This window comes from Pyxicephalus adspersus, chromosome 3 (assembly GCF_032062135.1).
Source record: "Pyxicephalus adspersus chromosome 3, UCB_Pads_2.0, whole genome shotgun sequence".
In the NCBI taxonomy this organism is placed as follows: domain Eukaryota; kingdom Metazoa; phylum Chordata; class Amphibia; order Anura; family Pyxicephalidae; genus Pyxicephalus; species Pyxicephalus adspersus.
In genome coordinates this window covers 74,785,849-74,800,004 of record NC_092860.1, presented here as the reverse complement: position 1 = coordinate 74,800,004, position 14,156 = coordinate 74,785,849, and the positions used below count along the sequence as shown (strand labels likewise).

Genomic DNA, 14,156 nt, shown 5'->3' with positions numbered 1-14,156 from the left:
TACCAGGAAGACAAAAGATACCACATAGAGTGGATTTCCTGTGGGATTTTAAAGACACATATCCTCAAAGTAATGACCAAATCAATCTTGTGTTGATTAAAAACATCATATTTTAATTACAATGGTATTTAATCAGTAACAAGTTACAACCACCTAAAACATTTTTAGTATATCCTAGTACAATAATTAATACACATTTGTATATAGATTAACACCAAACTTGTAAATTTTACTCAATGGGTTTCATGGACATATCGCTGCTGCTTCAGAAGTTATTACTAGGGATGAGCGAGCAAGAATATTAAGTTCGATCTCGCAGTGAATTGAGCCTTTCTCGTTTAGAAAACGGCCTTCTAAATTCGCAGAGAGGTCGTGCTCTTGCGAAACAGGAGGATTTCCAGGGCTGCATCATGCAGCCCTGGAAATGCTCTGCAATCCCCAGGCACTAGAGGTTGATTAACCCCTGGGGATCGCACACTCTTCTCAGTGAATGCAGCCACAGCTGCAATCATTGAGAAGATGCCCAGCACAGGAGAACCTCCTGACATTGTAATATAAGTATCTTTTACAAATAAAACATTTGTATCTGTAACAAATATATAAGTTGAAAGAGATACTTATATTACAATGTCGGGAGGTTCTCCTTTGCCAGGCATCTTCTCAATGATTGCAGCTGTGGCTGCATTCATTGAGAAGAGTGTGCGATCCCCGGGGCACTAGAGGTTAATTACCCCTAGTGCCCTGGGATCATGCCAACAGAATCCTCTGCGATCCCCGGGCACTACAGGTTAATTAACCTCCAGTGCCCCGGGGATCGCAAACAGGAGGACTTTCAGGGCTGAATGCTGAATGCTCTTCTGATGGTTTAGCAAAATCGGTTTTCTGAAATTTCGCGGAACCATTGGAAGTTCGAAGAAATTTTCTAGTTATTACGTGGTGCGCATAAGCCAAGTACAGGTTGACAATCGAAAATCCGTCAATCGATAATCCGTTTACTTCAGTTTCCCGGCATGAATTTCAGATTACATAATAAATACAGGGACTGCGGTACACTGTTTGGCAACTAATGTTTTGGTGCTGTTCTACAGAAACACTTGCTAAACTAAATATACTGTGAGACGTCCCTGCTGCCTGCTCCCTGGAACTGTGCCAGATGTCCGTGAGGGCTCTAAAATCCGGCACTCCTCAGGTCCCAAGGTTGCGGGATTTTAGTCAACCTGTACTAAATTCAGTAAATTCAGTATGAGTATATAATGGTTTGATCTTAGACAAACAGGTAAGTAGGTAATATTCAATAACATATTCCCATACAAGGGAAATCCAGGAGGCCATAAATACATCTACATATGTGAATTGTTGATTGTACTAGGATCTCAATGAGAACAACCTATGCTAAGGATATACTAAGACTGTTTTATGTAGTTGTAACTTTTCAAAATGTATATGTTTTTATGGATTAAATAGCATTTTAATTAAAATACATTGTTTTTAATCAACACAAGATTGATTTGGTCATTACTTTGAGGATATGTGCCTTTAAAATCCAACACGAAATCCAGTGTATGTGGTATCTTTTGTCTTCTTGTTACTGCACTAGTAATTAATTCAGATATTACTTTTATTCTTTTAGAAATGAGTTAAGATTGTGCTGTTAACTGAAAATGTTGTGTTTGATTAGACCCTTGTGTATTGTAACATGTGTGAAAAAGTGGGTGATAAAGTCAGCTAAGGGTGTTGTTCTTCATCTTCCCATGCTGTTCTGTGCGGTCTTCAGTAGATCATTTATCTTCATACCACAGGTAAAATTTCTACTCCTACAATGACAAGTCATAATTAAAATCCACGTACTTTGAAACATGGTTGTATTAAGAGTTCAAAAAGTCAGCACTAGAAAAATTGTGACAACAAAACAAAAACAAGAAAATCTTCATGTCAGTCAGCTATTTCCAAACCCTTACCTTCGATTCAGAAAACAAACACAGACTAATTAGATGGCAAGAACCCTTGGGTGTGTCACATCTGGAAATACGGAGCCTCCAGGGGGCGCTATGGTTTGCACAATAGTGGTGTGAGGCCTGAGAAGGGCCAAGGTGCAGTATCTGAACAGCATCTTGGTCTTCTCTAGAGCCTCTAGGAGTGAGGATGTTGCACTGCAGGCTGCTGCCAGGTTGTAGTCCTTACGCACACCAGAGTGGGGAGAACAGTTTGTGGTACCAAATCATCAGGCAAGAGAATAGTCTAAGAAGGCCAGGGTCGAGGCAGGCAGCAAACAAGAAATCCAGAAAATAGACACCGGTGACAGCGTGGTCACCGAAGACACAGAGAAACACAGGAGACACAGTAAGAGACAAGTGGCACGGTTAGCATGGAGCTCACTGAAGACAGAGGGGAATGCAGGAGACACAGGAAGACACAAAAGGCACGGGTGACATGGGGGTCACCGAAGACAAAGGAAACACTGGAAGAGCACAAGAAGATAGATAAGGAAACAACAGACTGGACTACAAGGGGTCAACACAGGGGCTGAAAAGAAACATGCAAAAGAAACATGCAAAATAAAAGGCAGGTGAATGGGAAATGCTCAGCAGAGCTAGGGGCTTGGCACTAGTGGAGACACATTGTACAGACAAAGAGTGCAATTAACAAATAACATAAGTGCCGAGTGCACATTATCATGGTATAGTTAATAAACTTCTGCCAGTGCAACCATAACATTCTACTTTTTTATGTGAATAGGTGAGAATGTATGTGTGGTGCCTAAAAGCAGGTATTCTAAATGAACTCCTACGCACATACAAGCTGGGCCGCGAGGATTGGAACCAGGATTGAGAGTATTTAACACATTGCGATAAGGCAGGTGAGGTTATAATATTTTTATAGAAGAAGCTTAAAAGAAGAGAACAACCTTTAGTCCTATATAAAATTCAGGACTGCAGGAAAAATAATCCCTTGTGAAATCATGGAATGTAGTCTTCTTTTATTGGGCAGCTGTAACATTTCTCTTTAATGTTTTGCAGGAGATTCACAGGAGGGAAGGAACACTACGTTGTAATAAAAAGTCACACATTTGGGCACAGGTTTTGTAGTTAAAACAGACCTAAACTCAGTTTTTTTGCTTTACATAAAAGGTTAGACAACCTATTTATATAAAGTAAAAGTCTGTTTATTTTTTAAATGGAACACCCTTTTTTTGTTTTTGTTTTTTAAAAAAGGCGCAGTACCACCCCCCTTCAAAGCAGAGCCTTTGGGATACCGGTCAGGCATGCACAGTAAAATCAGCTTTTTTTTTTTTCCCTTTTACAGTGGGCTACATCACCTGATCTCATCCTGATCAGGTGACGTAGAAAGGAGCAAGGTCCCCACCAGGATGAAGAAGAATTTCAGGACAGTGCGGGACCAGATCGAGGAAAGGTCCAAAGCCATGGAATGACCTGCGGGATTAAAAGTAAGTGTGATTTTTTTGTTTCCGTTTAGTTTCGCTTTAAAATAAATGTAGAACATGATATTCAGTCCAGGATATGTTACTCCATAAATTTAAATATATAATTTAAGGTCATGCTTCTCATGGGAAATGTAAAATAAAAAAAAAATATATTAAATAATATATTTTTAACAAAGAAAAAAAAAACGAGCCCTGTATCGTAAAGAAATAACATGACTGATACAAAAACAAAGGGAAAACATTAAAAGGTTCAAAAATGTGAGCTCTAGCTAACATAAACCTACCAATGACAACAGACTGTGTGTAATTCAGCTTGCAGCCTCTTATAGCATAATGCTGAGTTATGGGGCTATTTATAAAATCCTGGAGTTAAGTAAATATGAACAAAATTGGAAAGTAAACTTTAGAATGCACAGGGGTGGTACTATATTTTTTATTATTAGTTTTTTAGCAAGTATAAAGACCCAATTTTCCCTCACATCCTGCCTGGCAAAACTGAAAAAATTGCTTTGACATACAAAAAATCAAAAGTTGAAAGTATGTCCATCATATGTATCTTTAGGTACTTGTATTGATATTATATAAGAATGATTGCTTACATGTATTAACTGATTGCTTAGTTTGTGTTTTACTATTCACTGAAAAGGGGTGGGGTATATGGAGTCTTAAATTTTAATATCATAGTTGATGTAGTCCTTACCTGAACCAAAAACCTATGCTGATCCATTGGTTTCTATGCTTCCCACATGAAATGTGTACTAGGAAATAGTACGCAACCAATTCAGATGTTATTCTTAATTTATTGAATGATCCATATCGGTGGTTTGGAAGGAACTGTAAAACTTGATGGTGCAGTGGTTTGCCTTTGCAGCTCTAGCTTACAGGTTAAAATCTCAATCCGGACACTGTCTCCAAGGTGTTTGTATGTTCTCCTCGTGTTTGTGTGATTTTCTTCTGGGCACTCTGGTTTCTGCTCACCAACCAAAACATGCAACATCCAATATTTTGCTTACTATCAAAATTGTCCATAGTCTTTGTTAATAACACATGACTATTGTAGGGATTAGATTGAGAGCCCCTTTGAGGGACAGTTAGTGAAATGACTTTGGACTTTGTAAAGTGTTGTGTAATATGATGGTGCTATATAAAAAAATAGCATCCTAAGCTAGGAATGAAAGGCCACATGTTTTTCATTAATATTTATTTTACGTTTTTTTTACTCATTTTTTTACGTACTGGCAATTCAGTATTGCGCCTTAGGTTTTATTGACATTACATTGAACCATGAAACTGTTTAAAAAAGAACATATTTGCCCTTTTTTATTTAGATTACACATCCCAGCCTTAATTGTAATATTAGCTTTGGAATTTGAATAAAGCTTAATGTAAGTTTCTTTGCATTAAAACCCAACTAAACCCATATTCTAACAAGGCACATTCTAATAGTAAATATGTTTATGAGAATATAACATGTATAGAAGCAAAGTGATGGACAGATTATCTGTTTTTTTTTTTTTTGGGGGGGCCGCATGTGGTTTCACAATGCATTACAGTAATTTACTCTCATTTCTGAATTCAGCCTGTCAATCACAGGTGAACATGTGATACTAAAAGAACCATAGATGCCCTACCGCCTTTCCTGGTATTTCAGCACCTCTGCATTACAGTAGAAACTATCTGTCTACATAAGAAGGCAGGATTAGTTTAGTTACAAGAAATAGTGAGCAGTTGTAAAAATTAGGAAAGTAATTTACCCTTATTTAAATGAATATGAAACTAAAAGGCCAGAGAAGTCTTAAGTCAGTAAAGAAAGGTGCACAACTACAAAATGGATTTTGGATTTAAAGTGTTTGGTACCCAAGCTAATGCTTATATTCAGTGTTGCTTTTTTGGAAATCATGAAATATAAAATTTGGGATTATGAAATAGTCTAAAACATCAAATATTCATTTAAGTTTCTTTTAGGAACCCAACACTAGCTCTGCTCAAGCTAGCCAATGTTATATATTTAACAAACCAACAGTTGCCTGCGGTGTACATTCAGGGGTGCCAAGATGTTATTTATCTTGCCTGCTGGATCACCCAGGTTCACCCCGGATAGTCTATCTTCTCCAGTCTTTAATAAATCAGGCCCATAGTGTTATCAGCTATTTACTTGTAACAGTTTTTAAGATATATGTGTACAAATATATAGTGTATATTGCATATAATTCAGTATTAAAATTCTTTGCCAGCTAATGATTTTTAGAAAACCCATTGCAGGTTTGCTGGATCACCCAATCATAGTCTATTTTCTCCGGTCTTCGAGAAGTTTAATAAAGCTGGCCCATTGTGTATCAACTTACTAGTATCATGCCTATTCTGATAAGATGTTTCACATTTTTCATGCTCTAAGCATGTAGTTGATCATCTTATGTAAAGTGTAACATTGTTCTTACATCACACACATCTGTGATCATGGCCTGTTTTTACATCAGAATCTTTCCAATATGTTCTATTTAGAACAACTAACAAGACAAAAAAGCTTCATGCGAGCAGGCAGGTCAACTTATTCAATGGACAAATAAGTTGCCCTAGTTATTCTCAAATCTTGACTGTTGCTGCTGAGTGTTTTTTGTTGAAATTACCCACATTAACTACTACTATTACACCCATCCTTATCCTAAGAGATGAGCTTTTTATTCATTAGAATATTAGGATCTAACCTAATTTATTAAATTGCTTATAAATCTAATTCTATACCAAGCAAAATAATTTGAAGGTGATAGCCCTGAAATATTCCAGTATTGTGGTTTGCTGAGGTGACCATAGAACGTTTGAATTTGTATCTACTATGTGCTTACTTTCACTGTAGACTGATGGATGTCCTCAAAACTAGGGTCCTCCATATTGTTGTAACCCTGTGGTCTCTAGTAAATGTTTCACTAGAATTGCTAAATTCACAATGAATTGCACATCCTGTTAACATTACTTAAAAATGTAATTAAAAAAAAAAAATATATATATATATATATAAACATCTATGTTATATATTCACATTCATACAAATTGATGAACATACTTAAAAGTATCAATGAAACGTAAATACCGAATTTCATTGCATCTGAGTTATTATTAGGAAATTATTCTTTATGTACATTTTAAACAGTTTGACAACAATGTAATGCACATAGTATATGCTACATGCACAGTTAGTTCACAATTTGTAGTTTTAACAATCTTGACCATGCCATTGCAGCTAAAAATATGTCTGATATTTTCTGTTTTAGTTTTTCACTAAATTTTTAATTGAGAAAAAAGCCAAATGTCAATGAAACTACCTTTGAACATACACAGTCTTGGGTTATTTACTCTGTAATACCCAGTCATAGCAGTAAGAGTAATTTGTACAGGACTGGTTAAGGAACATTTTACCCAACATAAAACGGTCATTCAAGGGTTGAATAAACTTTTTTAAATTTGACAATTAAAAAACAGATTGAGTTTTTTTTGTATGAAAGAAGACTTTGCTATCTATAGAATATATTTTATGCTTGAATCTAAAAAAATGGGATGTTTTATATGGTGTGATAAGTTTACGCTAGCTTATGCTAGGGTTTATGTACAATCATTTATTAAGGTAGGGTATGTTATAACGTGTTTTAATGCCATTCAGCAGAGAATACACCCACATGTGGTACATGGCACTTGAAAAAAGTGTCATATCCATTTTTTCTCAGTCCTTTAATGTGTAAACATAAAACAGACCAACTATGCAAATGTTATGATCAGTTTGATGGTTTTATGTAGTTTTAATTTGGTTTTGAATAAATTAATGTTTTATATTTTACCTATCAATGGTGTACATTGAACTTAATTGATTTAAAGTCTCGAAATCATCTATTTGTATCTGCTGTATTCATTGTAAATGGGGATGTGGCATATGATGATGTTTGGTAAAAGAGGAGGAATTTTCCTTGGCTCTATATATAAACTAACATCACATAGGAAAAAGCATTTGGATATGGAGCCCAAATTTGTCATGTGCTGTATTACAGTTGTATAGTTTTTAAATCCTCTTTTAGTCTAACTGCAGTCCAGCCCAATTTTTCTCAACCATGGTTTCCGTGGAACCTTGGGTTCCTCCATAGGTTGCTGGGGATTTCTTGAGCAGTAAGTAATTTGTGTCTCACAGTTCAGTTTAACTAATAGAAACAATTTTTTTGGCTAACTGTTAACATGACATTCCTCCCATTGACCAGCAATGTAAGAGGCATTTTTCCTACTGACCACCACACTAATGTACCGTGAGCTGGGGATATATTCATTATAGTAGGGTTCCCAAAGACCTGAAAGATATTTTAAAGGCTCACCCGTGCTAAAAATATTGAGAAAGGCTGGACTAACCAGTCAGAAAATAATGCTCATAGGCCGATTAGAGTATCATGTCAGTCAGAAAGATGTACAGTCATGAAATGGTTCCTATTCAAGTTAATGGGAATTAAAAACTTTACCGGGACAAATGCAGCTCAGGGTTGGTGAACTGCAAATCAAATGCATTCTAATGACGTCCAATGCAATACTAATTAGGGTCAAACTGTACCATCTACACAGACCAAAAGCCCATCAACACAGACCCCTACTCACGTTAAACTCTTTATATTGACTGCACTGTAGGTAATGCATGGAGGATTTAGAAAATACACAATGACTAAATTATACTCTATATAGACTTATAGTCTATAATTATTATAGACTAATTATACTATAATCAATATTATATTGCTAGATTTTTAGCTGTGTCCTGGTAAAAAAATCTGGGTAGCTAATTTGTTGTTTCTGACATTGATGTGTTGTGCATTGTTTGGGGTTTCTGTGGGAAATTTCCATTGGCATTTTCATTGCTTATTATATGTTTGCATAATATTTACCTTTCTGAAACATTGTAGTGCAGAAATCTATAAGGTAGTTATTTAGTCATTAAGGAAAAAAACTTTACACATTGGCAAAAGAAAAAAAATGTTTTCAGACAGATTTTCATGTGCAAGGTGTATAGAAATTAGAAGAGATTCACAGCATGAGCAGAATACGTAGGCAGAGGGAAAGCCATTTTTATTAATATCTACTGAAAATCTGAATCAAGGTGGTCAGTTCATTCGGTCATGTCAGCTGGCTCTCACAAAATTCTGTAGTGTATATGGTAGTATTTTATTGCATCAGCAGCTTGTTTGCAGATAAGGAATTACAACCCAAAAATATATTAACAATTGCTTATTGCTTAGTTGTTGGGATAATAAATTCTTTAGTATTTTCTCAGTACCTTGCTATCCTTAACTTTTTTTTCAGCAGTTTACCTTTACATTCTCCTGAACAATAAATTACTTGAAACATAAAAAAAAAATAAAGGAGAATACATTACATTCTCAAAAAATATAATAATAATAATATAATCATGTAGGACTTTTAAACAATCCAAACATTTAACATAAAATTGTATGAAATATCTCTCCTAGCTTAGTGGCCTAAACATAAATAAAAGAATTTATTTTATATTTATTTACCTTTATACACATATAAAGGGCTAAAGACACAAAACATATAATGAACAGTAACGTGATAAGTAAAATATCCATGAATATGTATTTACACAAAAAAAAAAAAACATATATATTGGACCTTGTGATATGTGCCAGGTGTGTAGTTACTATAACTCAGCAGTGTTTGTTAATAAAGTACAATTTTACAATTAGCCAATATGGCCTAAAAGCAGAGGCTGGAGTTACTACTATGCATGAGATACACTTTGAAAACTAGAGGTGCAGGTTACTTAACAAGCAAAATATTGTAATCCATGTCAGTTTTGCAGAGAGTCCCACAAATGCAGGTGTAACATATTCTTTTTTTGTGGCATAAAAAAAAGAAAGTGTAAAAATGAAAAAAAAAAAACTTTTGTTTTTAGCAGATTTAGAAGCAAAGCAACAGGCTGACAAAAAGTTATTACAGAAAACGCAAATGTTCGTTCAAAAGCTCAGGCATTCAAAACTTTTTATTCACACCCTTACATCAAGTTTGTTCTGGTAATGTTTGCAACAATTTTAAACCAGAGAGTGTTGACTGCATGATTTTTTTTTTTTTGATTTTTTTTCAATTATAAAGCCATTTCTTACATTTTTAGAGGGGGTAAATGGCTGTGTTGAAATGGCTTCTGTAATTGAGATCAGAAAGGAAATCTCTAGAGTTTAGAAGGCATTAAGAGATGTAAACTGAACAGCATCATTCTTTAAAAAATCACAGTGGAAATGGTAACTATGAAATCTATCTAATGAAACTTTTTTTGTAGATAACATAGCAAACAGAAATTAACTATAAACAAAGCAAATGGACACACATTGATTTCTTCTTTCCAGTATTTGTAATACATTGTTTTACATTGCATATGGAAGACCATGTTTTAAGCTGTCCCAAAAAATTAGGTAGTTTAAAGGTAGAATCATGCTCAACCTTTAATATAGGAAAATTGGACGGGAAGAAAAAAAGGACCATTCTGATTGTAAAAGGTGCAATATTTCCAACATGGATCCAAACTACTGAAACTACTAACAGTCACTGAGTCTTATTTTATCACTGTCATGCACATTCCTACCAGGTGCTCATGCAGTTTATCAGCCTGTAAAATGCAAACGTGCTTTTCAAATAAATACATTTTCTTTATATCAAACTAGGATGCCCACTTATCTTGCCAACTGGAAATGAAATTACTTCATCTTTCATATTCGTCCTATAAAAAAATCATAAAAAATAAAACATCTAAAAAAATCCCCTTTAATCAAAAGGGTATTGACTATGCTAAGAAACAAATTTGTTATTTCATAAATAATCTATAGTGTTCATGTGTCTTATGTAAACCCTGTATAACACACAATAAAAAAAACAATACACTTTTAAAACAATAAAAATAAAAATGGTCAAAAATGATTGCACCTTTATTTTTTATATTTCCTTCTTAAACTTTTTTTTGGAAATTTTTCATTAGAGATTTCTGTCTCAAAAGAAATATACTATTCATATAAGCTTTGTCATTTAACCCTGCAGCGTGGTAGCAGGTGCCAATAGATGTTGTTGTGTGTTAGCAGCTTCTTAAAGCCACCATACACACCGATTAAATAATAAATACAAACAAGCTGGTGTTGAAAAGCTGGTGCTTCCCTGCTCCCCGTCTGCTGTACAAATTCCACACAAGTGTGTTGATCCCGTCACTGCACACTGTGGTTTATACTGCCAGACTTCGCTATAGGATGTTCAAGCAATCGGGGGAAACAATATTTGAGTCAGGGCTAACAGGTATTTAACAGAAATATCCAATGTTCGCAGTGTTTGGGAAGCAGTGAAACAACAGCTTTTCCCATGGCATTCACTGCCTAAAGGGAAGGAATTTCACTCTTTCTAGAAGTGACCCTGTGGTGATGAGTCACTTTAACACAAAATCAGAAAACTGAAGAGTGTTCAGATTCTGACTTTCCTACTAATTGAACGTAAGGAACACCCAGACAGCACTGAATATTGCAATACCGGCACCTCTGTGACCTTTTACAGAAAGTATAGACTTGCATTGTGCATGCCTCCAGGGTTCCAGGTCACTATGGCATGCTAAGGCTACAGTTTAAAAGTCCCGTCATATACTATGGCCTACTGTCACTCTGCAAGGTCAATGTACAAAGTTTACCCTAAGCCTGCCAGTTCTGAAAAGTTTTACATGGCGGGGAGGGGCAATGACCTGTGAATATTAAGGATCCAATATTATAACTATACCAGTTCAGTCTATATTGGTAGTTTTCCACAACATTTCACTTTGCTCATTAATTATGTCACAGTAGCATTTGCATTTCCAATAAGTGTTAGACATTGTGTATTTGCCGTCTCTGTATCCTGCTTTGATTAATAGTAGCATGCTGTTCAATCTACTATTAGATCAGTGCCTTGTAAAGCAAAGCTTTGGCTGGCAAACAGCAGACATAAATTGGTTTGTATACCGATAGCAATAGAATTTCTCTTACAAAAGTAAACAGTATTTTTATGAGTACTGCATTACATGGACAGTTAGTCAGGAATCTACAGTACCACAAACAAACAGTTGATTGCTGTAACTCTTGCAAATCATACATTCAGTCGACACCATTAATGCAATGCACAAAAAGCCAGGAAAAAAAAATGAAGGATAAAGCAGTCTGCAAAAATACTGTGGGACAGCAATCACTGGGACATACAAAAACTGTTGTCAACATAACATAACATAAAGGCACCATTGATGTCTTTCTTATTTTGAAATACTGTAAAAAATTGCTACATATGGCACATAACACATTTTTACATATACTTAAGTTATAAAATGTTTCCTGTTTTCTACTTGCGGAACTGTTAAAATAAAATAAATTGTTTAATTTAAGGTGGAATACTTCATATATAAAATAAAGTTTTACAGGTGAATCTATGTTTTATTTGTTTTATACAGCAATAGGGTCTTGGTTAGCTATTACACTGGACAGCCTTGCTTGTAACTCTTCTTGCGTTGAGAATCGGCTAGTTGGGTTAGTCCTACTTTCTGCAAGTCGGTATGCACTGGCTGACTCTATGCTGGTCGCCAGGGGATTTTGTATACTCAGGAAAGGTGTATCCTCGCCTATTCTTTCATCTTCTGTCTCACTCTCAGATGTACTGCTCTCAGAGCTTGTGTCAGTGTCCAGTTCTAATCTATTGGAAATGTGGCCATTGGGTTTTGTTCTTTTTGCCCTCCGGCTGTTGACTAGTTTCTTTACAGGCTCCATTGCCGGCTCATACTCTTGTGTGGTTTCATATTCCTCATCCTCCACTATTCTTAAAGGACTTGGTGGCAGGCTGCTGCTGTCGTGAGCAGGGTTGTGATGGTAGGAATTGTACTGCTGGTTATAGTGGTGATGGTGGTAATATAAATCATATCTTTTGTCCCGTAACCTTGGAGGTGACACCAAAAGCAAAGGTCGTTCTTCTTCAATAAATGGACTGACAGCCACAGAGGGAACTGATACAGCTAAGCTCGAAATTGTTGGAGACATTTCCATCGACGGTGATTTCGGTGATATAGGAGTCTGGAAGTCCACTGGTGACATACGAGCTGGAGTGGTCATTGCTGAAACATATCTAAACCATAAATAAATGAAATCAGTTTTTGTAATATAATCTTAAATTACCATTTCAGGTAGGAATACGTAATTGTTAATGTTGTATGTAATGTTATTTATTTTATTTCCTTCACCCAGGACACTAAGTCTCTCATGACACACAGAGAATATATATATAGAAAACTTGTTTAACCAAATTTGCATTGCCGTGGGCAGTAATGATGTGAATGAGGGTAAAGTTACTCACAGACAAAGCTAATTGATGGGTGATCTGCTAACACCCAGCTGGATTACATTGATTCCAGGATCTTATGAAAGAGTTGGATGTGAAATAGTAAAATACCTTTCATTATGTTAAAGATAAAATTAAGCTGTACAGTAAATTAGGGATACCACCAATTTATTAGGTTAATGTATGAACTAGAAACTGTAATAGTAAGAGTAATTGTTCAGTTAAAAAGTGAATGTGTGCTTTGCAAATCAGATGTTTACAGTGCTTAGTGGTTACATATAGTTTTAAAGTGGGGTTGAAGAAGTTCATAGAGTTCAATCAAGAGATGAAAACTCTATGTATAAACTATATAAACTATATACTCAAAGCTGATCCAAAGGAAGATAAAAAAGCATGGTCCAATTTGCTCCAATAGTGTATCCTGATCCTCCGAACATATAGATGTTCCCTGGATCATCGGTCTAAGGTGAAGTTGTATGCACTATGAATACCCAATCAAATTCTTTGGAAAGTGATAAATGAAGTACAGCCTGATGAACGCTGCAACACTGAGGGAAGGTGGGAGATGCAGGCAACTTGAGAGGTTGGTATATTGCCCCCACTATTACAGGGGACTTTTGGATGGATTTTAACTTGGACTTCCTAAATCTGCATTACAATAAAAGAGGACGGGGTCCCCTTTCTGTTTGTAGGTTGAGGATTGTTGTATTTTCCTTTTTAATTATTACATATTTACTAGAAGGTCGAGCTAGAGGCATTTTTGTAAACATATTGCATGTAGTAAGGTTTTTATTTCTGTAAAACATTATAACACCAGATTGGTCTTACCTTTCACTGTGTGGTGAATCTCTATATGAATCTGGTGTATCTCTAGAATGTCTAAGATAGCTGCAGTCTCTAGGACCTCCAATACCATTAAGTCTTCCCCTCGGTCCTGTGGGACTTGTATGTCTGCTATTTTCTACTGAAGATGTCACAATCACTGAGTGACTTTCTGAAATAATGCTTTCTGACTGACCATTACTCCAGCTATGAAAAAAAAATAAAAACAAACACAAAGTTTAGAACAGTACCTTTAGTATACATTTAACATCCTGTCAATTCCACCTGGCTACCTTTGAAAAAAGATTTTTCTGACCTTAAACTCAAAACAAGATTTCCAAAGGAACATTAAAAAAATGGTATTTTGATAATACATGGTTGGATGTTTCAAGTAAACACACTTTAGTTTACTTGGAAAGCTTAGTAAACATTCAAATTTACTTTAAAAGTATTAACTACCATACATATTGGCTTTAGATTCTGCTACCATCACCCAAAATTAATTTTTACATTTGACTCAAAAAAA

General features: G+C 35.4%; 1 protein-coding gene across 13 annotated transcripts in view; it reads right to left on the bottom strand.

Annotated features, from left to right (window-relative positions):
• Positions 1–8,508: 8,508 nt before the first annotated feature.
• Positions 8,509–14,156, bottom strand: part of NRG1 (neuregulin 1) — a 441,354-nt gene continuing 435,706 nt past the window's right edge. For all 13 annotated transcript variants that reach the window (XM_072405255.1, XM_072405258.1, XM_072405254.1 and 10 more), the window contains 2 exons: positions 13,637–13,837; positions 8,509–12,595 (listed from right to left, as the gene is read on the bottom strand). In XM_072405255.1, the coding sequence (XP_072261356.1) occupies positions 11,923–12,595; positions 13,637–13,837 (874 nt within the window). In that variant the 3' untranslated portion in view covers positions 8,509–11,922. The remainder of the gene's footprint in view (positions 12,596–13,636; positions 13,838–14,156) is intronic.